We start from the raw sequence: 24,220 nt of genomic DNA on the forward strand, positions 1-24,220 counted from the left end.
GTCACTTTGGGGATGACTTACACTGAGGGTTAGCAAACCCCATAGCAAGAAGGTCAAGAGTTTTGTGCAGTTCTTGACAAGAAGTTCTGTGGTTGAATCTTTGTACCCATTATGAGATAGGTCCTCTGTTTTCATATGTTTCAATAACCCATTATGGGTACAACAACCTGTATAACAGCCCATGGATTGTCAGGCGACTTGTTTCCCACAGCCAAGCCATCCTGGGGATGTTGATTCCAGACTGTACAGCACATGCTATACAAACGCCCCATTCCTCTCCATGCTTAAGACTTTTTCCTATCATGCATAGGGCTGTGCTGTAAATTAGTCATATCCTGGTCCCAAGTGGGACAAGCTAGCTGTTAGGAAGTCTGAAAAAAAAAGTTGGCATCTTGTTAATAAGTCACTTTCCAGCCACCGCTGCCACCACCACCAGCACCTTGAAATGGATATAGTTTATACCTAGACACAAGTTGCAATTGCTATTTCAAATATGTTTTACAGACATATCCAAGAAACAAGCTTGTGCAGACATCTCCTTTACTTGTGACAAATTCCTTACTTATTTGTTTGATCAGCGATTGGGGACAGTCAAATAGTTTGCAGGGGAGAATAGCATCTCTGCTGATGCTAACCTATGAGAGCAGTGGTTAAGCTTCTGTCTTCATAACTATGAAGGTGGATAACAGTGAAGTACTTAGACATACAAGCACTTAATGTATAGAATGGCTACTTAACAATATATTGGGTACCAGTTTGATAGGTAAAATGGTGATTTATCTGTTCTAATCACTTAGTAAACTGGTTGTAAATATTTGTTGTTATATGCCATCAAATCATTTCCAACTAATAGCAACCCCTTGAATGAATGAATGAATGAATGAATGAATGAATGAATGAATGAATGAATGCCCTCCCACATGTCCTGTGCTTGACAACACTGCTTTAGCTCTTGCAAACTCAAGCATGTGGCTTTCTTGACAAAAATTATACATCTCGTATTTTGTCTTTCTTTATTGCTTTCAACTTTCCCTAGCATTATTGTCTTCTCCAGAGAGTTTTGCCTTCTCATGATATGCCTGACAACACTATTTATGACAACTTTAGTTTTATCATTTTGCTTCCAGGGAAAGTTTTTGCTTAAATTAATCTAGGACCTGCTTCTGCCACTTTTTCTGCCAGTCCTGGGTATTCTCAAAGCTTTTCTCCAACACCATGTTTCAAATACATTAATTTTCTTCCGGTCAGCTTCCTTCACTGCCCAGGCTTCATTATTCATTAGGAATACAGTAATGTGGATTATTTTGGCCTTGGTCTTCAGTGAAACATCCATGCACTTGATCTTTTCCACTTACTTCAATGCTGCCCTTCCAAGTCTCAATCTTCTAATCTCTTGGCTACAATCTACATTTGAATTGATGATTGAGCCAGTGTATGCAAGTCTTTTCACAATTTCAATTTCTTCATCGTTGACATTAAAGTTAAGTCAGTCTTCTGTAGTCATGATTTTCTAAATGTTCAGCTGGACTTCTACTTTTGTACTTCTTTCACTTTAATCAGCAGTTGTTTCAATTCATTGCTGCTTTCTGCTAATAATATGGTATCTTCTGCATATCTTAAAATATAGATGTATTTTCCCCAATTTTCACTCCTTCATCCTCTGGGCCTAATCCAGCTTTATCATGGTATGCTCTGCATACAGACTGAACAAATAGAGAGATAAAATGCACCCTCATCTAATGGACTATAAGGGACCGTTCTATTTCCCTCTATTCTTGTCCTAACAGTAGTGTCTTGTCCACAATACAGGTTATGCATCACAACTACCAAGTGTTGAGACACACCAATTTCATTCAGAACCATCCATAGCTACTTGTGATTCACACAGCCAGAGGCATGGCTATAATTTATAAAACACAGATTGATCTTCTTACCAAATATATTGGTGGCTCCAGTAGCCAATGTATATGTGCAATATGATTTTGAGTGCCTCTTTCTTTTCAGAATCTGGCTTGAATACCAAGCATTTCTTGTTCCATTCTTCATTGAAACACCTGGAGCACCACTTTGCTTGGATGAAAAATTAGCACAATGGTCCTTATAGTTGCTGCACTCCTTAGCATCTCTTTTCTTGGCAGTTAGAATGTATGAGTATAATGAATGTTTCCAATTTGTTGGCACTGTTTTGTTTTGCATATTTGTTGGCATAGTCTTCTGAGGATTTGAACTGATTCAGTATCTGCAGCCTGGAATATTTCTACTGGTTTCCTTTCTCCTCCAGGTACTTTATTCCTTCCAAGTGTTTTCAGAACAATGTTCACTTCACTTTCTGATATTGCAGGTTCTTCTTCATAGGATTCCTCTTCAAAGTCTATCTTTTTACCTCTTTTGTATAGTTCTTTCATATATTGCTTGCATTTTTCTTGATTTTCTCTTATCAGATAGAATGTTCCCTTGTTGGTCTTTCAGTATTCCAAATCTAGGTTTGGCTTCTGGAAGAGATCACTTGTTTTCCCCTTTTGTTCTCTTGTGTATCTCTGTACTGACTGCAGTAGACTTTGTCTCTACATAATAGTCACTGAAAAGTTGCATTCAGGATTCTGTCCACTTTCTCTCGCTTTTCCCCCCCACTATAAATATATTTAAGACATCCTTGAGAGAGATGGTGTCACTCAAAAATGAGGCCATTTGTTCCTGTCCTAAACATTTAGGGAAAAAAAAAACAGTCAAGCATTTGACAGCATGTAAAATGAAACAGGTAAATGACTGGAGGCAAATAAAACTCAGAAGTAGTTGTGATATGGCCCCAAGACAGGAATTTGATAGAAATCTAGTCTAAGATGGTGGGTTCTATTCCCAAATTTGAGCAACAAATACTGATTTATTGATCAAACAAGGTGAGTTTCTTAATTTACCAGGCAAACCAGAAACGCCACACATTTCCTTCTGGTTGTAGAGGTTAGTACAAAGACTTATTCTCACCTTAGCTGAAGAAAGCTTTGAGGCACAAGCGTGCATCATTTTAGGTAAATCACTAGAGCAGATCCCAGCTGCAGAGTATGAGGTGCTTGGGTTCAAACCAGTAAAATTATGCTCTTTATTATTGTTATAACACATTAATTATCTGTATATAAGTGAGTGGAGAAGAAAATTGAGAATTTACCTCAAAGTAGAAGAGTGAAAGTTAATCATGTGACAAGTCTCTTAGAGTTAACTGAGTTTGAGTTTCTTGTAATTTTTGTTAGGATTTTTCTTTTTGACCTTTATGTTGTATTTATTAGCTCTTTATTCAGAATTTGAACACTATCTTCCATATCAGCTTGGCAGATTATCTTTTGGCAGAAAGGGGAAAAACTATCCTAACATATATTCAGCATTTAATTAATGTTATGCACTACCTGTTATATTTTGCTCTTCTAGTTATGGAGATAAAACTTACTCCATTTTGTTTTTCATTGTTTTATAACAAATTAATTTTTAGAAACAATCATTTCACATTAGTCACAGCTCAAGTCTTTTTTCTTTCCAGTCAGAGACACATGAATTCTCTTACTAAATAAAAGGTGAAGGATTCCATGTGTAATTTGAAAAAGGAGACAGGAGGGTGTATTTCATAGCAGCAGTGTCTTCTTTTTATTTGTGTGTGTGTGTGACATTTTTCTTTCATTTTTTGAAAAGTTAATTTAAGACAGAAACCCTTGGAAACTTCACTTGCATTTCATTGAAATTAACATGCAACATAGGAATTCTGCCATAGCCTTTGGGGCAAACAAGAGTGGCTGTGGTAATTGTAGTGGTTAGGAGTGGTGTAAGTATTTGATTTAGGGCACTCAAAGAAGCAAGTACACTTATTCTAATATAAACACAATTTGGGTGAACAGAGGAAACGAGGCTCTTGAATCCATGTGGACCTTCTGCCCCCTTCCCCTGACTGGAAAGCACAGTTACTTACCTTGAGGTAGATGAAGGTATCAGTGGGTGCTCCAGACCCAGTTGGAATGTCCTTCCATACCATGAATATGATGAACTGTCGCCCATCATGTTCATGGAGATATGACCAAATCGACTCATTTTCCCACTGGGGATAACAGGACTACCAGCCTGGTGTGAAAAGACGCTCACCAGGCTTTCGGAGTGCCACTTTCCCCTGGCTGTAAAGTAAACCTTTTGGATTAGGGCACAGAAGTGGTGGCTGCAGATTTTTTCAAGCACCTGCAAGCCTTTTATGAGTGTTTGAACAGAGCACTCATGAAGGCTTGAGCCTCCATGAGCATCCAAGTCAGGCACTGGCAAAGGCTTAGCCTTTAGTGGGTCTTCCTGGGTTCCTGTTGGTGAAAAAGAACATGCTGCCTCTGTCTCCTCTTCAACAGAAATCCTGCTTCCAGAACCATTGGGAAAAAAAATAAGTAAATGGGTGTTATCGCTTAGGCTTTTTTAAAAGGGGGATGCTTTGGTAATTGGCAAGGTTAGGTTTCCAATGTAGCCCCACTGGGGAATCTTCCTAATGTCCATTTCTAATTTAATTTATATACTGGGTGTCAGTAACTGCATCTACAAATTCTTGTGCAAGATAGGCAGGGATGTGGGAACAGCTCAATGCACACCTGCAATGTCAACAAGCATGAACAAGTGGTGAAACTGCTTTTTCAAGCAATAGGATAAATAGAAGGGTTGGAGGGGTTGTTTTCTTGTGTTTTTTATAAAACAGTGATATGCCAGAAACTCCATGGACTTCCTGTATACTCATTAGGAGAGGTAAGGTAGGCAACTGAGTTTGGGTATCATGGAAGGGCAACCAATTGTTAATTATTCAATGGACTATTTCTGCATTTTATTGCCAAGGAGAGGCAGAGGTTCTGGCAGGGGCCAGAAGGGAGGGGATTTTGCCTCAGATGAAAAGAATTTTGACTGGACTTTGGTATTGCACTTCGTTATTTGGGGAGGCATCACTGGCTATTTTTCCTCAAACTTTACAATATTTTGGGTAAATCCCAGGGAGGCCAAAGCATAACAGAATTGGACATAAGAAATTTTTGAACATTCCTATGTAATTTCCTCTTCCTATCATCATCCCTGCTTTATAAGCAGTACTATCCACATCATTGTATGCAGAAATTTTGGAGCAATGAAATCATGTTTACCCCAAGTTAGCTTAGTGGTGTTCTAACATAGAAACAGAGCGAGTCAGAAGGGGTCTCCCAGACCATCTAGTCTGACCCCCAGCTCCAGCCGGCTCCACTTACAACATGCCCACCATGTCCATGTCCAGCCTATTTTTGAACACCCTCACCAATGGGGCCTTATCCACCTCCCATGGAAGCCCATTCCATACCCTCAGGGTCCTAAACTGTCAGAAAGTGCTTCCTGGCATCTAAATGGAACCTGGGTTCCCTGAGCTTTGCACCATTGGAGCACATCCTGCCTTCCTCTGCAGGGGAGAACAGGTCTCTACCCATCTCCATGTGACATCCCCTCACATACCTGTATGTCGCAAACATATCCCCTCTGAGTCTCCTCTTCTCCAGGCTGAAGAGACCCAGTTCCCTCAGTCTCGCCTCATACGGCATCCCCTGCAAACCGGCCACCAACCTTGTGGCCCTGCGCTGCACTGACTCTAATATGGCTATATCCTTACTGTAACGAGGGACCTGAAACTGAGCACAATACTCCAGTTGTGGGCGCACCAGAGTCGTATAGAGTGGTAGTAATACCTCTCTCGGTCTAGAAGCCACACTTCTGGCTATGCAACCAAGGGTGGTGTTCACCCTCTTGACCACCGCATCACACTGTTGACTCATGTTTAGCCTGCAGTCAACCAGCACCCTGAGGTCCCTTTCACAAGTGCTGCTCTCCAGCCACTTCTTCCCTAACCTGTACTTATGACACCTATTCCTATGCCCCAAGTGCAAGACCTTGCACTTATCCTCATTGAACACCATCCTGTTGTCTCCTGCCCACTTCCATAGTCTGTCCAGATACTTTTGGATCTGGAGTACATGCTCCTCAGTTGTGGCCACTGCTCCAGTTTTAGTATCGTCTGTGAATTTGATCAGCAGACTGTTCACGCCTTCTTCCATGTCACTTATGAAAAGATTAAACAGGATCGGCCCCAGGACAGAGCCCTGGGGGACCCTGCTTGTCACTGGCCCCCATCCCGATGATTCCCCACTAATGGTTACCCTCTGCTTTTGGTCAGTCAACCATGCCCTAAACCACCGGACAGTGCTTTGGTGTATCCCAAAACTCCTCAGTTTCTCCACCAGGATATCATGGGGCACTTTGTCAAAGGCCTTGCTGAAATCCAGGTATACCACATCCACTGCATCCCCTCCCTCCAGCCATCTCAAAACCTTGTCATAGAATTCCACAAGGTTAGTCTCGCAGGACATCTTTTTGCGGAAGCCGTGTCGTGTGGCTGCCTGCCTCCCTTCCCCATCTAGCATCACTGGATTTCTCTCTATTATGAGCCTTTCCATTGTTTTTCCTACAATGGACGTAAGGCTAACTTCTGTTTGGTGGTGTGTGTGTGTTTTAACAGTGGGCTTCCAGAAGGATGGAGGAAATTAAGTTAATTATAAGGGTGGAAGTTGGGGAAGGCATTTCAGTGAGGTTGGTGCAGTTTAAAATTGTGATGAATCATTGGCAGAAGGAAAATCCTATACTCTGATTGTAGTGGAAACAAAACTACTTTATAATTCACTGGTTTTTAAATTATTATTAAAATAGTAGGCAGTTCTGCCTCACCAAGTCCACAATGAAAATGATAGGGAGACATTCTGAAGAGCAGGGGATTTCATTGAAGTTTCGAGCAGATGTTGAAGAAACTGACCAGTTTTCAGTTTAAATCCAAAAATGTAGGTGGTGAAGCAGCTCATCTATTTGTTTATTTTACTTATTTAAACTGTTTAAACACTTGATATTCTAAGATCTGTCAGTATATGTATACATATAATACAATATAAAAATTGATATAAAGTAACACACTTTTTATTGATTGCTAAAATGGTAGCTAGTCTCTTTAGCAGTGAGCAACTGCAGTGGAAATTTCCAAACATGCTATTAAACACTATGTGCAATTTTCCCACCCTCATATACAGTAATACCTTGGTTCACGAACGCTTCTGTTCACGAACAATTTGGTTTGCAAACAAAAAGTATGGCAAAATTTTGCTTTCATTCGCAAATTCCACATTGGGTGACGAACATGATTGTGGTCATCTTCCCCACATGAACTCAATCATGGCCATCTTCCCCACACCGCAACCACATGTCAGAGCGTGTTTGAGCAGGGAAGATGGCCGTGATTGTGTTCATGCAGGGAAGATTGCTGTAATTATGTTCATGTGGGGAAGATGGCCACGTTTGTGTTCGCAGGAACACAAATGTGGCCATCTTCCTGCTCTGACATGTGGTTGCAGCTTCCTCTAGTTGAGATTGCAGACGCAGACTCTCCCTCCAAACAATAACCTCCTCCCCACCCACCTTTGGACTCTCCCTCCAAACAATAACCTCCTCCCTACCCATCTTCCTGTTCTCCAGGCCAGAAGTCACCTCAAGCAAGGTTAGTGTTCTCTCTCTTCATACCGTACAGTACTTTGTTTCATATTTTTGTGGTTAAAAAAATTACATATGCTTCAGAACGGAGTAACCTTATTTACATTGACCCTTATACGGAAATTTGACTTGGTTTGCAACCAGAATCATGGAATGAATTAAGATCATGATCTGAGGTACCACTGTATAGCTTTGTTAGTTTACAGTTACAGAGCACACATATAACAATTGGGTATTAATGCAGAAGCCTTCTAGGCATTTCCCTCATTGCTAAACATGAAGTTTAAAATGTGGTGAGTTACAAAGAACAATAGAAGTGCAATCTTCAAAATACAGAGTTAAGAAACAGCAGTGTAACTATTGAATTGGGAAGTTGGACGAGACACTAGTCCTCAAGGCAAAAATTGAAGTAGATTTGCAAATGACTCTGAAATTTTTGTCAAATTTGATAGTTAAGGTTTGCCATATTGTATCCACAGTCCCTCTGCTTGGGTGCACACCTTAACATGGTGAGGGAGCTTGAGATTGTCAGAGAAGCTAAGAGCAATGCCTCTAGGAGCCCCAAGTCGCTTCCTAGAGTGGGGGTTTCCTAGCAGGAATACCCAAGGCATAATGATCATGCTCCATCCTCTTCAGAAGTCACAGTAACATCAGCAGAAGAGAATGGATATCTCTGATGGTGATGGGGCAGGGCAGCTACTGGGCTGCAGTGGGCAGCAGTCCTGAAGGGCAGCTACTGGGCAGCAGTGGGCAGCAGTCCTGAAGGGCAGCTACTGGGCAGCAGTGGTAGCTGAAGGCTACATTGGTGGAGGATCCCTCATGGGCAGCACCAGTGATGCTCAAGCTAACTCTGGTTAGTACTTTGAAGAAGAGGGCCGCGATAAACCACTTTTTTACCTTGAATTCCTATTGAGTGGGACTGAAAGCAGAGATGTTCAACAGAGCGTGTTGCAGTATATGAAGATTTTAAAGCTTCAGAGAGTTCTTCCTTAGTCCACCTTTCGAATTCTAGAGTCAAAATTATCTACTTACAGAAAAGTTATGTATTGTTCAAAATCTTCTGAGCTTTCTCACAAAATGGAAGTTGATTCAAAATGAAGAATAAACCCTTTTTCCTGCCATGTGTTAGCTATATGCAAATAATATTCTTGGGGTTAATAAGACCATAAATGCTGTGTGTATGTGGTCATTTGAAGTTCCCATTCTATTACAGCATTTCCCTGTTGAATGGGAAGCAAACTCATTTATGTATCTTCTTAATGGAAATAGCAAAGATATGAAAATACATACACATTATGAGTTCCTGCATGGTTTTTATTGTTGCACTGTAAGGGGTATGCACATGAGATATTACTCATTGACCCTTTAAAGTCCAGATAATAATATTCCATCATGCTAACTTTATGCATTATTCTGTCATTACTGAACTAGGTTGAGTAACTTCTGTGAGAAATTCGTCTACACAAGCCCCATTAAATAATTGTGTAAAAGACTGCTCTTTAGCTCCTGTTTATTGGTCATGCTTCCCCATGAAATTCTCTTGCACAAGCATCACTGAAATAACTGGGAATAAGTTGATAGAGTGTGCATGCCTGCAGGAATTTGATTTCCTATCCATGTTAGCATGACAATGACAATAAATGTTCCTTTGAAATTCTTAATTTAACATGTAATTTATTGTTTAGCCATAGGCCATTTCAGTATTATAATGTTTGATAAACTACCATGCAATAAAATAAAATGATGAATAACAACAAAGGAAAACTTAGTGATAGTTCAGTCAATCTCCAAGGCAATTCACTGGGTCATCCTTTATAAAGGCATTTCTCAGTTTTATAGCAGTTATGTTTTTCTTACCCTATAAATAATGTACTTGTTCTGTTTACAAAAAAGATCTCTGGATTCTACCTACAAAGCAAACACCTACAAATGGGTTTTGCTTTGCTTTTTTTTTTAAAAGCTATGATTTTTTTATTTTTATTTTGTCCACCGATTTGTATAAAGGTACATTCATATGTTAATGGCAATGAATTACTCAAGTTTCTTAAATGGCAAAGGTACAATTAAGTTCTTAATTACACATCTAGATTTAAAGCAAAAATATTTATATATCATTTGTTTTGAGCAACTTTTGACAACAAAATTGTGAAATTTCTGATGTGATTTTTTTCTAAAAAGTGAAAATATAACCAGATACCTGCCCCATTCAGCCTCCTGTTTTTGTGTGCATACCCTGTCCATTTCTGTGATTGCTAAGCTATTTGAGGAGTGAAAAACTTTAATTTTCATGTTAATTAAAGATAAAATCTACAGAATGCACTGTCACCTTGTAAAGCAAATTACATGTACAAATATTTTGTGTCCCATTTAAAATGCAACATTTGAACTATGCTGTTCCTTTTTAAAGCAGAAGTTGAAGAAAACCAGGAATGCTGATAAATAATTGTCAGAAATGCATTTGACCATTTTTAGTATCACTTATTTCTGTTATTATGATAGCAGAAATGAATACTTAAGAGAAAATGAAAGTGCTAATTATAACTAAAGAGGTCATTTATACGAGGTTAAATTGGTTTAATTAGAATTTATTTGTAGGTTATATAGGAGTACAAAGAGATGTTAAGGGGTTAACCCATAAGAGATTACATTGTAGTCAGTGTTCTGTTAAAGTTTGAATTAATTTTTCCCATGGGTTTTTCACATTCTAATTTTCAACTAAATGAGACATCTGTTTCAGAAAAGGAAAATTTGCTATGGTTGTCATAGCAACTATCATTCTGTAAGAAAATTATTCCAATGGTTACTTTATAACAGAAAGACAGAAGTTCAGTATATAAAGCTGTATCCAAGAGCTAGCAGAAATTCACTCCTTTTGTATTTGACCTGTAGAAGTTGTTCATACATTTTAAACATAAGGTTAATTATGCTGTAAACAAATTCCCTTGTCATCCAATTTTTCTCCCTAGGGCCTTGTGCATAGCAAATTCTTTTCTGTTGTCACATTAACACTCAGTTTATATGGGATACTGAGTATTAACAGAAATGTGTTCTCTTTTATAGAGAAAATCTGTTAGGATGTATTACTTTGTCATGAGCACTTCATTTCATAGGTGAAAGTACAGGCATTTAGCTATATATGTATTTATCTAATATATATAGATACACATCTTAGGTGCATCTGATAGATATGTTAAGTGTGTTTGGAGGAGGTTCTTGGATAATTTATTTGATATTCATATTTGCGAGAGAGCAATGCAGTGGAACTACAGCAGATAACAGCCACAGCACATTGAACTATTCGGGGGCTAGGTGAGAAGTCTTAGCTTGGTAGAGTCTGTCCCTCCTCTGTCTCCCCTTTTCATCTTCATCAGGTGAGACCTTGAATGTGCCGGATTGGTACCTGGCTGCAACAACTCGGTGAGAGCTAATACTGAAGCTTGATCCAGACAAGACTGAGCTGCTGTTAGTGGGTGGTTCTCCTGACTGGATGGAGGCTATTTAATCTGTTTTGGATGGAGATGTACTTATCTTGAAAAAGGAGTTTTGTAGCTTCAGGTTTTTCTGAAGGCAAGAATCATTATCTGAGGCAAAGTGGCCTCAGTAGCACAGAGTGTCTTCCACCAGCTTCAGCTAGTAGCCCAGCTTTGCCCGTATCTGGATAGGGATAACCTGGCTTCAGTGGTCTGTGCTTTGGCAACCTCCAAATTAGATTTCTACATTATTCTCTGTGTGGGACTGCCCTTGAAGATGGTTCAGAAGCTACAGCCTGTGCAAAATTTAGTAGCCAAATTGATAGGAGTGACCAGATGACTGAACATTTAATGCCAATTATAGCTCACTTGCACTGGCTATTTGTGTTTCAGAAGCCAACTCACAGTAGCAGTTGTGTATTATAAATCATTAGATGACTCGGGACCACAATACCTGACAGAGTGTCTTTTCTGGTATTAACCTTTCTAGATACTATGATATAGTCACCTGAAACACTCCTTCAAGTGCCTTCTCTGAGGGATGTCTGGAGAATAGCAACAAGGGTGAGGGACTTCTTCATGGTTGCCACCCAGCTGTGGATCACTCTTCCTATTGAGCTCATCTGATGCCAACATCATTATCTTTTTGGGCTCTGATTTCCTCTACTTCCCTCTATTCCAGGCATTTGAAACCAGACTATAAGGCTTTCTAAGAGGTCCTGAGATTGTTATTGATAATTTTTAAACATTGCTTTTATGTTTTCATATTTTAATGGTTTATATCATGTTATCACTGTTTTTGTAAAGCACCCAGAGATCTTTGGCTATTGGATGGAATTGAAATGTAATGAATGACTGAATTTTAGTTCTTTTTATTAATCAAGTAAAAACTGAAACTAAAAGTTGCATGCAAACTTCCTATTTTTAAAAGGATGTTAATATGGAATATTTCAGGAAAAAAACCTGATAATATTTAGTTTCAAATATTAAATCTGTACTTGCTATCAAATTCTCTAAATACTAGACAAGGTTGTCTTTGAAAAGGTGATGGGTCACAGGGTCGTCCCAGTATTTCAAGAATAACTTTTTTCCTCCACATACAAACATTTCAAAGATGAATTTGTAATACCATTTTACAAGAATAGTTTTAGTTTTTTATTGTGTTAGGTACTATACAAGTAGGAAGACTTGAGGATGCAAGAAAAGAACACTATGCTGATGCACCAAATCTTTTCTAGAGCTTCATCTTTTCAGCCAGATTTTCTCCTTCTTAAGATTGCCATGAGAGAGACAGAATAATGGCAAATCGCACAAGTTTTAACATTGCCTTTGCATAAAAGATTAGCTTCAGTATGCATAACTTGGCAGATCTTAACTCAAGAGTATAGATACTGCAGCTACAGAATAAGGGAGGGAAACGAGGGAAATTTCCCTTCCCCTAATAAGCTGATCATTTCTATTCACAAAGGAAAACACATTTTCCAAGAAGAGAAAAAATGTGGGTTATGAATGTTAGGACTAATGGAGGAAAAGCATAGCAGTAGGATTTTGCATAAATTTATGCAGTTCTTTAAAACTGGTGAAACCCTTGATTTGAGTGGTTTAAAAAGGAGTTAGAAATGTCTGAACTGTTGTTTCTCCTTTCTTGTATCTTAATATAGGTTTTCTGATGTTAACTGTTTGACAGATTTAGTACTGGCTGTTTTATTTGTCTGTTTTAGTTGTATCAGTCAAGCTGTGTTTTTTTAGAATCACACAGTAATTGGAAATCAAAATTGGTACTGATGTCTGTACAGATCCAGCATCAAATATAGCATTTGCTGACCCTTAAAGTAGTTACACATCCTTATTTGCATCAAATGATGTATCCAGCCCATTCAATGAGGCTCAGATGAGCATTATAACGTGCATAGCAGTGTTCATCCCCTTTATCAGTGTGTTTGGAAGCCTTCTGACATACACAGATGTCTCCTGATGGATCAAGTCTGAAAAGTTTAAAAGAACCTTTGCCTTCTTTTCAAGTCCACAAGAAGTCATTGAGAGACCACTTTGTTCAATGCAAAGATGTTCAGTCAAACTTAGAATTGTGTTGTTCTTATAACTGATCAAAGGGAAAGCAACAGAGCAAACAATAGATTAGTATTTCATTGAAAGTTCAGAATTATCAAAGGTAACGTTGCATTATAAGCTATATTATAATAATTAATATTACAGCATTGATTTACACTTTGCCTTTTTACCTCTTGTGTGATATCCAAGGCAGCTTACAGAGCTCCATTTTATCCTAACAACAACCTTGTGAGGCAAGTTAGGCTGAGAATCTGTCACTGGCACAAAGTCACCCAGTGATCTTCATGGCTGAGCAGGACTAGAACCTAGATCTCCCAGGGCCCTGAATCAATACTCCAACCACCATACCCCACTGGCTATCTGTCTATGTATTAGTGGCCCTATAGGAAGGTAAAGTTAAAGGGAAAGGCGATGAATCAAAATATGAAATTATGGAGAGGACATAATAGAACCCATAAGAGAGCCTGTAAGGAGATATAATGTATGTCAAATGGAGAACTAAAGCAATTGAATGTTTGCATCTTTCAAATTTAAATACATGATTTAAATAACTAAACTGGCAGCTTTTGCCCAATGTCCAAGTTTGCCTTTTTTTCACGGTGAGTCATCTGGACAAAATTTCACTGAAAGGAATGTAATTCACTACATTTGCAGTTGTCAGGGTAGTAACTTACATTGTACATTGCTACAATTATACATGACATTGTTTACACCAGGAAAATAGAAAGACAGCCTCTTGAAGCTTACTATAAGGCTTATTTCTGAACTTTTCTTGGCTATCTAAATTGTTAAGTTACTGTTGAAGCACTGACATGTATCTAAAAAGTAACAGCAATAATAAATTTCATGGCTGTACTTACCTTTGACAGATCACTGGCAATTTGGGAAATAACCGTTGTGATCATTCAAAAAGAAAAGTGTGTACTCCAATTGCAGGAACTATGCAGGATGTGACCCAAAATTGCAGATAGCTGAGCATAGGTAAAATAAGAATAAATCAGTTAGGAAGCAAGGTATTTCTACTTCAAAAATGCAAAGATGGGACACTGGAGGAAAAAAGAGAGGCATAAAATGATTGTACATACTGTGGGCAATGACAGAAGAGCTATCATCTGTACATGGCCTCTTTGAAGCACACCTTAATCTGTACATTCATAGATTACCTTGTCATGCTATATGACCCATTATGTAACAAATGTTTTAGAATGAAAAATCTTGAATAAATTCATGATGTTTTGTTTGGTCTTTTAATCCATTTCTTCCCATGATTCTGTACTTTTCTCATTGTTTCTGTTGGAGAAGGTTTCCTTTGTGCACCATTTTTGAGGAAAAAAGTCTTTATGAGAGAGGAACAGGATCTGTTATATTAGACCATAAACTTTAAGGAGAGCATTCTAGGAGAACACTGCCTAGCTACTTCCCTATTTTGCTTAAACTTGCAGGTAAAAATCTTCCTGCACTATAAGGGCTTCTTTGCATGCTGTGGATGGCCACATGGTCCATCTGAAAATCAACAAGACTTGTTATCTTCTGATTCATTAAATGTTCCCTATGTAGCAATCTTTTTGCCTTTTGGTACTGTCCATGGGGTTTTTAAGCCCTAATTTAGGCTTAAATTGAAGAAAGTAGGGAAAAGCACTAGGCCACTCAAGTATGACCTAAATCATATCCCTGATGAATATACAGTAGAGGTGACAAATAGATTTAAGGAATTAGATCTGATAGATAGAATGTCTGAAGAACTATGGACGGAGGTTCACAACATTGTACAAGAGGTAGCAACTAAAGCCATCCCAAAGAAAAAGAAATGCAAGAAAGCAAAATGGCTGACTGAGGAAGCTTTTCAAATAGCTGAGGAAAGAAGGGAAGTGAAAGGCAAGGGAGAAAGAGAAAGATACACACAACTGAATGCAGAATTCCAGAGAATAGCCAGAAGAGATAAGAACACCTTCTTAAATGAACAGTACAAAGAAAAAGAAGAAAACAATAGAATAGGGAGGATCAGAGATCTCTTCAAAAAATTGGAGATATGAAGGAAACGTTTCATGCAAATATGGGCATGATAAAGGACCAAAATGGCAGAGACCTAACTGAGGCAGAAGAGATTAAGAAGAGGTGGCAAGATTACACAGAAGAAGAACTATACAAGGAAGAGCTTAACGTCCCTGATAACCACGATGGGGTGGTCACTGACCTGGAGCCAGACATCCTGGAATGTGAAGTCAAATGGGCCTGAGGAAGTCTGAGCAACAGCAAAGCTAGTGGAGGTGACAGTATTCCAGCTGAGCTATTTAAAATCTCAAAAGTTGATGCAGTAAAAGTGCTACACTCAATTTGCCAGCAAATTTGGAAAACTCAAGAGTGGCCACAGGATTGGAAGAGGTCAGTTTACATTCCGATCCCAAAGAAGGGCAATGCCAAAGAATGTTCAAACTACTGCACCATTGCACTCATTTCCCATGCTAGCAAAGTTATGCTCAAAATCCTACAAGCTAGGCTCCAGCAGTATGTGGACCGAGAACTACCAGAAGTACAGGCAGGATTCTGAAGAGGCAGAAGAACTAGAGATAAATCGCCAACGTACGCTGGATCATGGAGAAAGCTAGGGAATTCCAGAAAAACATCTGCTTCATTGACTATGCTAAAGCCTTTGATTGTGTGGATCACAACAAATTGTGGCAATTTGAGATGGGAGTACCTGACCATCTTATTTGTCTCTTGAGAAACCTGTTTGTGGGTCAAGAAGCAACTGTGAGAACTGGACACGGAACCACTGATTGCTTCAAAATTGAGAAAGGAGTTTGGCAAGGCTGTATACTGTCGCCCTGCCTATTTAACTTATATGCAGAGCACATCATGAGAAAAGCGGGGCTAGATGAATCACCAGTTGGAATTAAGATTGCTGGGAGAAATATCAACAACCTCAGATATGCAGATGATACCACTTTCATGGCAGAAATTGAAGAGGAACTAAAAAGCCTCTTGATGTGGGTGAAGGAGGAGAGCGCAGAAGTTGGCTTGAAACTCAACATTAAAACTAAGATCATGGCATCTGGTCCTCTCACTTCCTGGCAAATAGATGGGAAATAGATGGAGGTAGTGACAGATTTTATTTTCCTGGGTTCCAGGATCACCGCAGATGGGGACTACAGCCAAGAAATTAAAAGACGCTTGCTCCTGGGGAGGAAAGCTATGGCAAATCTAGACAGCATACAAAAAAGCAGAGACATCACCCTGCCAACAAAAGTTCATATAGTCAAGGCTATGGTTTTCCCAGTTGCAATGTATGGCTGTGAAAGCTGGACCATAAGGAAGGCTGAGCGCCAAAGAATTGAGGCCTTTGAGTTGTGGTTCTGGCAGAGACTCCTGCAAGTCCCTTGGACAGCAAGGCAATCAAACTGGTCAGTCCTAGAGGAGATCAACCCTGACTGCTCTTTAGAAGGCCAGATACTGAAGATGAATCTCAAATACTTTGGCCACCTAATGAGAAGGAAGGACTCCCTGGAGAAGAGTCTAATGCTGGGAACAATAGATGGCAAAAGAAGAAGGGGACGGCAGAGAATGAGGTGGCTAGATGGAGTCACTGAAGCAGTTGGTGTGAGCTCAAGCGGACTCCGGGGGATGGTGGAGGACAGGAAGGCCTGGAGGAATGTTGTCCATGGTGTTGCAATGGGTTGGACACGACTTTGCAACTAACAACAACAACATGTAGCAATCTGAAAAAAAAATGCAAGGCTACCTGGCAGGCAACTACTGATAAGCCTGGTTGAAGGCTCAAAGGGCTAGGAGTGGAAAATAGATTTTTCTAACAATATTATATGGGCTTATGTGTAGGAGAAAAGATGAAAAGAGATCTAGGAGAAGTGACAAAACAGGTGTGTATTGGCTTTTTCCATGTCTACATTGAAGTTTAGCAGTTGAAAAGGAAGCATACTAAGTTTTTCTGAATCAAAACCATCTTGCACCATTATCAACCCTATATGAATTACATCTGCCTGCCTGTTCTCTGGCTACAGTAAAAATTTACACAGGTCCGTTGCAGACTACAATGTCCCATGGCTTGTACCTGCTGTAGTTGTAAAACTTTGTATTGCAGGCAATCAAGGAGTATGGAACTTCAACAGTAAGGACCTGTCAATAGAGAACACTATTACAGAGATACAAAAGAGTGGTGGGTGGGGAGAGTGAGCTTTGGCCAAATAAAATTTATTATCTTAAAGCTAGTTTGCATTTATCGTTGCTCCTGGAATGCAGTTTTTATAGACATTCCATACACACATGTGCACACAAGCTTTGTCTCTCTCTCACACACAGGGGGCATATGAAAAAAATATCAGAGATTGCAGACATATTAATTTTTTGAAAGCATTTGTAATGCATCAGTAGTGGAAGCATATAAATTACTTTTTTGGGACAGTTCCTTTTGTCTTTGCCATACAATATACAAAGAACAGTTCAGAGGATTTCTTGAAAAAATTAACTGTTTCACTAGCAAGGGACTAGTGCAAAGCCTCCTCAAAAGTAACATAGGAAACATAGTAGATGTGCACGTCCTTATACGCATGAACACTGCAATTAACAAAAAACGTATTAAATCATAGCAGCCTGTTTGTTCTATCTGTAATGGATATAGCAACGCCCCAGTCAGCAGATATAAATACCCACAAACACATTTTATAGTATCAACCCTACACTCCATTACTTTTAGTATAGCCAGGAAGCTATTGTTTGCCACTGTAATGATAGAATTTTAATTATTGAGATTGCGCTCATTTATACAATGAATGCTATTTAAAAATGGAAAGTTCAGAGTAAAATATCTGAATGCAAAAGATTGAAATGGTAATTATTAGCATATAAAATGTAAGAAGAAAATGTTATACAGTGGTAATTGATTAATTGGGAAGATTAGTCATGAATTTCAGATGTGTAAACCAGAGGGGTTTAAAGAAAATGAAATACTTTTTAGAATCACCCTTCCACAGATATTCAGTGCTGTTGACATGGCTGTCTTTTGGATGGCAGTGCAATCCTAAAAAGCGTTGGGAAGGAATGAAGCTGCACCTTCTCATCTGCCAGCTCTCACTTTTCAGTCTGACATTTTTTTTTTAATATTCAATACTCCTCTCCAGCAGATGCAATGGGAGGAACTAGCTAGCAGATCATGTTGGCAGATCAGGCACTCCTTGGAGAATGGAGCAGCTTTGAATCCAGTGCAATTCTCTATTTCTAGCTTAAGCTATTATCCTAAGTAAGTGTCACCACTAACTGATGTATCTGTTTTAACTTAGGTCAATTCACAGAGCAATCCTATAGTGCCTATAAAATAACTTGATGGCCATAGCATTGTTTGGATTTACTGCTCCAAAGTCATAAAAGCACTCTGAACTTGAAGCTGGGGATCCATGCTTGAATCCCCCTCCTCCTTTGCAACTGGTCAACAAAAGCAACGTCAGGAGTCCAGTTGGTGTTTCATGTGGGGTCACAGAGAGAAGAGGCCCGTGCCACCAAGATAAAACATACCCTGGTGGCACCATAGCTGCCTCCCCCCCACCACAAAAAAAAATCGGCCTTCTATCTGTTTTGCAGAGCAGGAGGAACAGAGAGGCCACACTGTCCTCCATATTTCTACCACTTTGCATAGGTTGCCTGCACTCTGTGTTTAGAGGTTTACATGCATCCCCATTGGATTATACCCTTACTAGGTTAAACAGGCTGATCAGAAATGTTTCCATTGTGGCCATGGTTCTACATAAGGCATATCATGTTTTCATTATTTTTAGAAATGTAATGGGTGGGGGAGTTATTTTTCCATATCCTTTCTAGCAGTTTGTTTCTGTTCAGTATTTTTACTACTAAATAAATATGTAAATAGTAATTCACTGTAGAAAAAATAATTTAGCACATTTTGATTTCTAATCTATGCAAGTACACAGCTATCTTTGTGTTGTTATATTGTTGTGATTAAATTAAATGAATTTCACATGCAGAAAGCCCATGTTAATGTTCCTTCTCCAAATCTAAATCTGTTTATTGCAGATAGCCCATGACCAGGTTGAAAAAGCAAGGTATTAGAAACATAGAAACAGAGCAACAGCACAAGTCAGAAGGGGTCTCATCTAGTCTAACCCCCAGTTCCAGCTGGCTCCGCTCACGACGTGCCCACCATCAAGTTATATGTACAAAAACATATACAGCAATGAAGTAGATACAGTTCGAGTATATATACATGCAGACCAATGTATCACCAATGCTGAGCAAATCAAAAACAGATTGACTGACCCTTTCAATTTAGGTGGAACAAAACAACTAACAAAACCCTTAGTGACTTTTTCAGTAACTAAAGGAAAGATGTCGGAACCAAGGTTCCATTTAGATGCCAGGAAGCACTTCCTGACAGTTAGGACCCCGAGGGTATGGAATGGGCTCCCACAGGAGGTCATTGAGGCCCCATCAGTGATGATGTTCAAAGATAAACTGGACATACCCATGGTGGGCATGTCGTGAGCGGAGCTGGCTGGAGCCGGGAGCCGGAGACTAGATGGGCCGGGAGGCCACTTTTGACTCGCTCTGTTTCTATGTCCACTAAACCTTAAGATACATAGAACAGATTGCCTCTGCCAGGAAATTTAAATAATAAAGACAAAATTGGTTCATCCCTAATATCCTGATAGAAATTGTTGTATTAGGAAACATTCATAAGAGACCTTTAAATCCCCTGAACTGCAGTGACAGCACAGTCGCAGTGAACAATCCTTACTGAATTGCCTCTGTAGCATGGCAGATGGTAGAGCATTCATATGGCCCAGTGTAAATCCAACCCAAGGTTTACAGACATGAAATTTTTAAATAGCTGCTTTGCTCTCACTTGGGAACTGAGTGGCGAAAACAAATTAACAAAATTTAACTGCCAAGGATATAAAAGATTGTTTTTCAAATGTTATATAGCCTTAACAAAATAATTTAATTTGTCTTTTGCTTGCCCAAGTGGGGGGAGGAAGCATTTCTGTTAATGTACAGTTTACAGCCTTCAACCAGCTTTTTCTATAAGAGTCTTGTCAGATCATAGAACAGTAGTGAAAGAGAGCACGAACACGTTAAAAGAAAATTTAATCCATCTAGAGAGAGTAGATGCTCAAGCTTTACACGTTACAGAGTTTAATCCAACTTCTAAGCACAACACATTAGTCATACACAGAGGGACCCCAAGAATTTTTCTGAGAAAAAGTGGCTGAAGTCTTTCAACCTGATTATTTGAGACTTATATCCAAGCAGCTATCCCCTGTAAAACCTACATACAAAATACCTATAAGCATACATTTATTAATTGATCACACTTAAAAAATGAAAACTTTGGCACTCTACTAGCTATTATGTGCCACTGAGATTGCATAAAACTTTTTGAAGTATGATGAAAATGAACACCAATATATTCTATAAAATGTAATTGTGTTTTGAAAAGTGTAAGATCTTGGTTTGATATAATATATATCCAAATACTTAATATCTCAAAAATGGGCAGAGGGCCTCAAATGACACATCCCTCCTGTAATGTAATGATGCGTGGCAAGTGTGAAGCATTAAGGGGTGGCATTACTTGAGTTGCAGTAGGAAGAAAGGGTACATGCATTTTGAATCTATAATAATAAAAGATGATTGTCTACATCTTTTAGAGAGCCAAGGTGGCATGATGGTTAGAATGCTGAACTGGGGACCTGGGTTCTACTTCCCACTTGGCTATGAAGCTCACTGGGTGACTTGGCGCCAGTCACAGATTCTCAGCCCAATCTACCTCACAGGGCTGTTGTGATGATAAATTGGGGCTATGCAAGCCACCTGGGGTTCCTTCTAAGAAGAAAAAAGGTGGGATAAAAATACAATATAGTAATAGTAGTAAGATCAGTCAGCACTATGTTGCCAAGATGGTTAGATCTAGATACCTTAAGCTTGGCATACGTACTAAAAGACCCAAAGTATGTACTCCTTGATATTAATTGGTTTAAAATGCATTCATTAATTTTAATTAATGTAAATGGGTCCTTGCATTTGAAGCCTGCAGTACCATCTTCATTCACGAGTTAGAAGAGTTTCTTAAGCAACACCTAGCTTTGCAATCAGGTAGAACTGAAACCAGGTGGAACTGATTTGATGACAGTCCCATCCCCATGGTTGCAAAGCAGCTTTCCTTCCCCCAGGGAAAGGACGAGGCACATCCCTTCCTCAGCCAACTCTTGAGGCCGACCATGGCAGGATCCTTACCTAGGAGTGCCAGAGGGCAGGACCTCACTCCAATAGGCTAGGCACACAGTGCCCAGCTCTTATACTTGTATACATTTTCTTGAAGGTTTTGCTCTTGCAACCATAGCAAAGCAAGGTTCCATCCCTTAGTAACTATGTGAAAAGCAAGTTTGGCAAGTTCAGTATGTCATATCAGATTCATCTAATTTAAAAAAAAAACTGGTAAAAGAACCAGGATGCCTTCTTATATATCAGCCTGAATAAAGGGGTGACAATCATTGATGATCATGTCATTCATGCCTTTGTTACATATAGCCCCATTTTGGTAAAGTACATGAAATGTAGGTTTTGCTTGTATTAGATTTACATTTAAGTAGGTGGTAGCCAGTTTTGCTGAATCTGACTGTAATCATTGTACAGCCAATTCAGTCCATCACTAGAAGAATGATGATTCCAAATGGAACACCAATTGGCAACAGCCTTACTTCAATGTTTTCCTAATAATGTTAGCCAGTTTATTCCCCCAGCTAGTTTGCAGGTGCCCTATGCTTCTCTTAAAAGCCCCTTGGAGAATATTTGTGTTAGCTACAGCATATTGAACTCTGTAAGAACTTGTTTCAAGTTGCTAAATTATGAAGTCTGTATTATTGTATATCTATTATGAAAACTTTATGAAATGTATGATACTGTTTTACACTGAAGAGAGCAAATTTGTTTATCTGCAGAACAAATTTGCACAGAAACAATTCCCATGTGGTTGGTTTTAGCTGACTGACCAAAGCACGTGCAGCAAAGACAATATTTCTCTCTTTTTGCAGGCAACCTTGGTTTTATGGCTGGGGCTTTAATCTTCCACGAGGCCAAGCACTGTTAGAGAAATGGAACCTAATTCCAGATGGAATAGATATTCTTATAACACACGGACCACCTCTTGGTAAGAAAATGCTGGAAAGTACTTATCTGTTTCAGTTTATGATAATCTGTGTTCCATCCTTAGGGATAAATACTACTTTCTAGTCTTATTTCAAGTTCTTAGTATGTAAGTGATGTGATTCTGCAGTACTTTACACTGAAACAGTATCCCACTCTGCTTATACTCCTAACGTCGACAAATTCCATTGATACAATGATTGGCATATGCAAGATACAAAGAATAAAAGAGGCCCAATATACTATTGTACTCTTACCTCTCTGTGAAAAGTTGTAGAGTAATGCTGTGGTTTGGTTTATTTTGTCAGTCTTTATGTATTTGATACATTTACAAATATATAAATAGAACCCATTGGAAAATAACAGCTACTCCTAGAGTAAACAAGAAATCTGCTGCAAAAAATTACAAAAAAGATGCCTGGCACCACAAAGTGCTTCATCTCCAGCTAACTCTTAAGCTTTGGTTGTTAAAGTTTCTGGCTATTCATTCAACATGAATAGTTTTCACATGTATTTATCACTTCTCAATATTACTTGAAGCAAGGGAGAGATCTGATTCGAGAAGAATTAAGGATGATGCTGAAAATAGTACCTTAGTCTAGATATAGCCTTTGACCTTTCTATACAGCAACATTCCATACTGCCTAAGAGTTGTGAACTCAAAATCCATGGGCTAAATTTTGCTTCAGCTATAAAGCCTACTAATTTTTAATGTTAAATATATTAAAAACAAGATGCAAGAATGCATTTAATAGGCAAGAATATTAATTGTAAGAATTCATTTAATATGAAATAAAAGCATAAGGCATACGTGATCCAGCATTATGTTTGCTCAGTGACCAACCAGAGGACTGTGAAAAGCCCACAAAAACGCCCTCTTACCCTGCCAGCAGCTGGTATACAGAGCCATACTATCTCCCAGGCTGGAGATAGTATATACTATCATAACAAGTAGTCATTGACACCTTTGTGCATGAATTTATAAAGTTAGATTTAAAAGCAGTCCAAGTAGGTAATCATCACTACATCCTATATTATTCTCCCTCCCTTTAACAATAGCAGTTGTGGGGTTTGCGGGAAGCCAGTAGATGGGAACTGTGGTACTGGGAGCTCTTTTTAACTAGGCCTCTCTATGGTCTGCTGAAAAATCTCCTCCCAGTATGCTGTTAGCTGCTTATCCCATTTGGAGAGAAGAGTTATGTGGTTGGCCATCCTCCTTTCAGCTGTTGTGAAAGGGGAAAAGACATGTTAAATGGATTCATTCTGCCTGTTTTGGCTGTCAGACAGGCATCTCCTCATGCTCTGCTTTCCATTGCAACCTGGGGTTAATAATGCTGACCTACCTTACATAGTTGTTGTAAAGACCACAACAATATAATGCTGTACATGTGGCACATTCAATACTGCGAAGGAACAAAAGTGCTAAGAATCAATAGTATTGTTCCGCTAGTCATTTTGAAATATCACACACTCTTAAAATCTGTGTACTACTGAGCATTTTCATTCACACATGTGCAAACTATGACTTTTTGGTAGGATATTAGCTAGACCATTGAAGAAGCCATCAAGATTCTTAAAAGGCTACAATATACAGTTTTCTGGGTTTCTGGGTTTCATTTCTCTAAGCAAATGACTCACTTAACCTGTGAATAAATCCCATGTCTACTTCAAAATGCTTATTTGTTCCTCTTTTGTACTTATAGGCCCTGATCCAGCTGTGGTCATGCACAATTAGCTCCAATGTGATTCCAGGTGGAGATCACATCCTCATGACAAGGCACACCCAGCTGTTTCTTTGTGGCCTAATATGAGTAGAGACATACATTATGAATCCATGTAGCATAACACAGTGATTCTCTTGCTAGATTGGAGCATTGCACTGATACCCTATGTGTCAGTTCATGCTTCCCAATGAATGAAATGCAGTGACTTGGTGATACTATAAAGATTTACATTTG

At 39.0% G+C, this 24,220-nt stretch overlaps 1 protein-coding gene across 1 annotated transcript in view; it reads left to right on the forward strand.

Moving 5' to 3' along the window:
* MPPED1 (metallophosphoesterase domain containing 1) overlaps positions 1 to 24,220 on the forward strand; it is a 101,003-nt gene that overhangs the window by 55,178 nt on the left and 21,605 nt on the right. Inside the window, exon 4 of the mRNA XM_044450890.1 lies at positions 22,151 to 22,266. Coding sequence (XP_044306825.1) covers positions 22,151 to 22,266 — 116 coding nt within the window. The remainder of the gene's footprint in view (positions 1 to 22,150; positions 22,267 to 24,220) is intronic.

The sequence above is a fragment of the Varanus komodoensis genome, unplaced genomic scaffold, assembly GCF_004798865.1.
Source record: "Varanus komodoensis strain SLA01 unplaced genomic scaffold, ASM479886v1 scaffold69, whole genome shotgun sequence".
NCBI classification, from domain to species: Eukaryota; Metazoa; Chordata; class Lepidosauria; order Squamata; family Varanidae; genus Varanus; species Varanus komodoensis.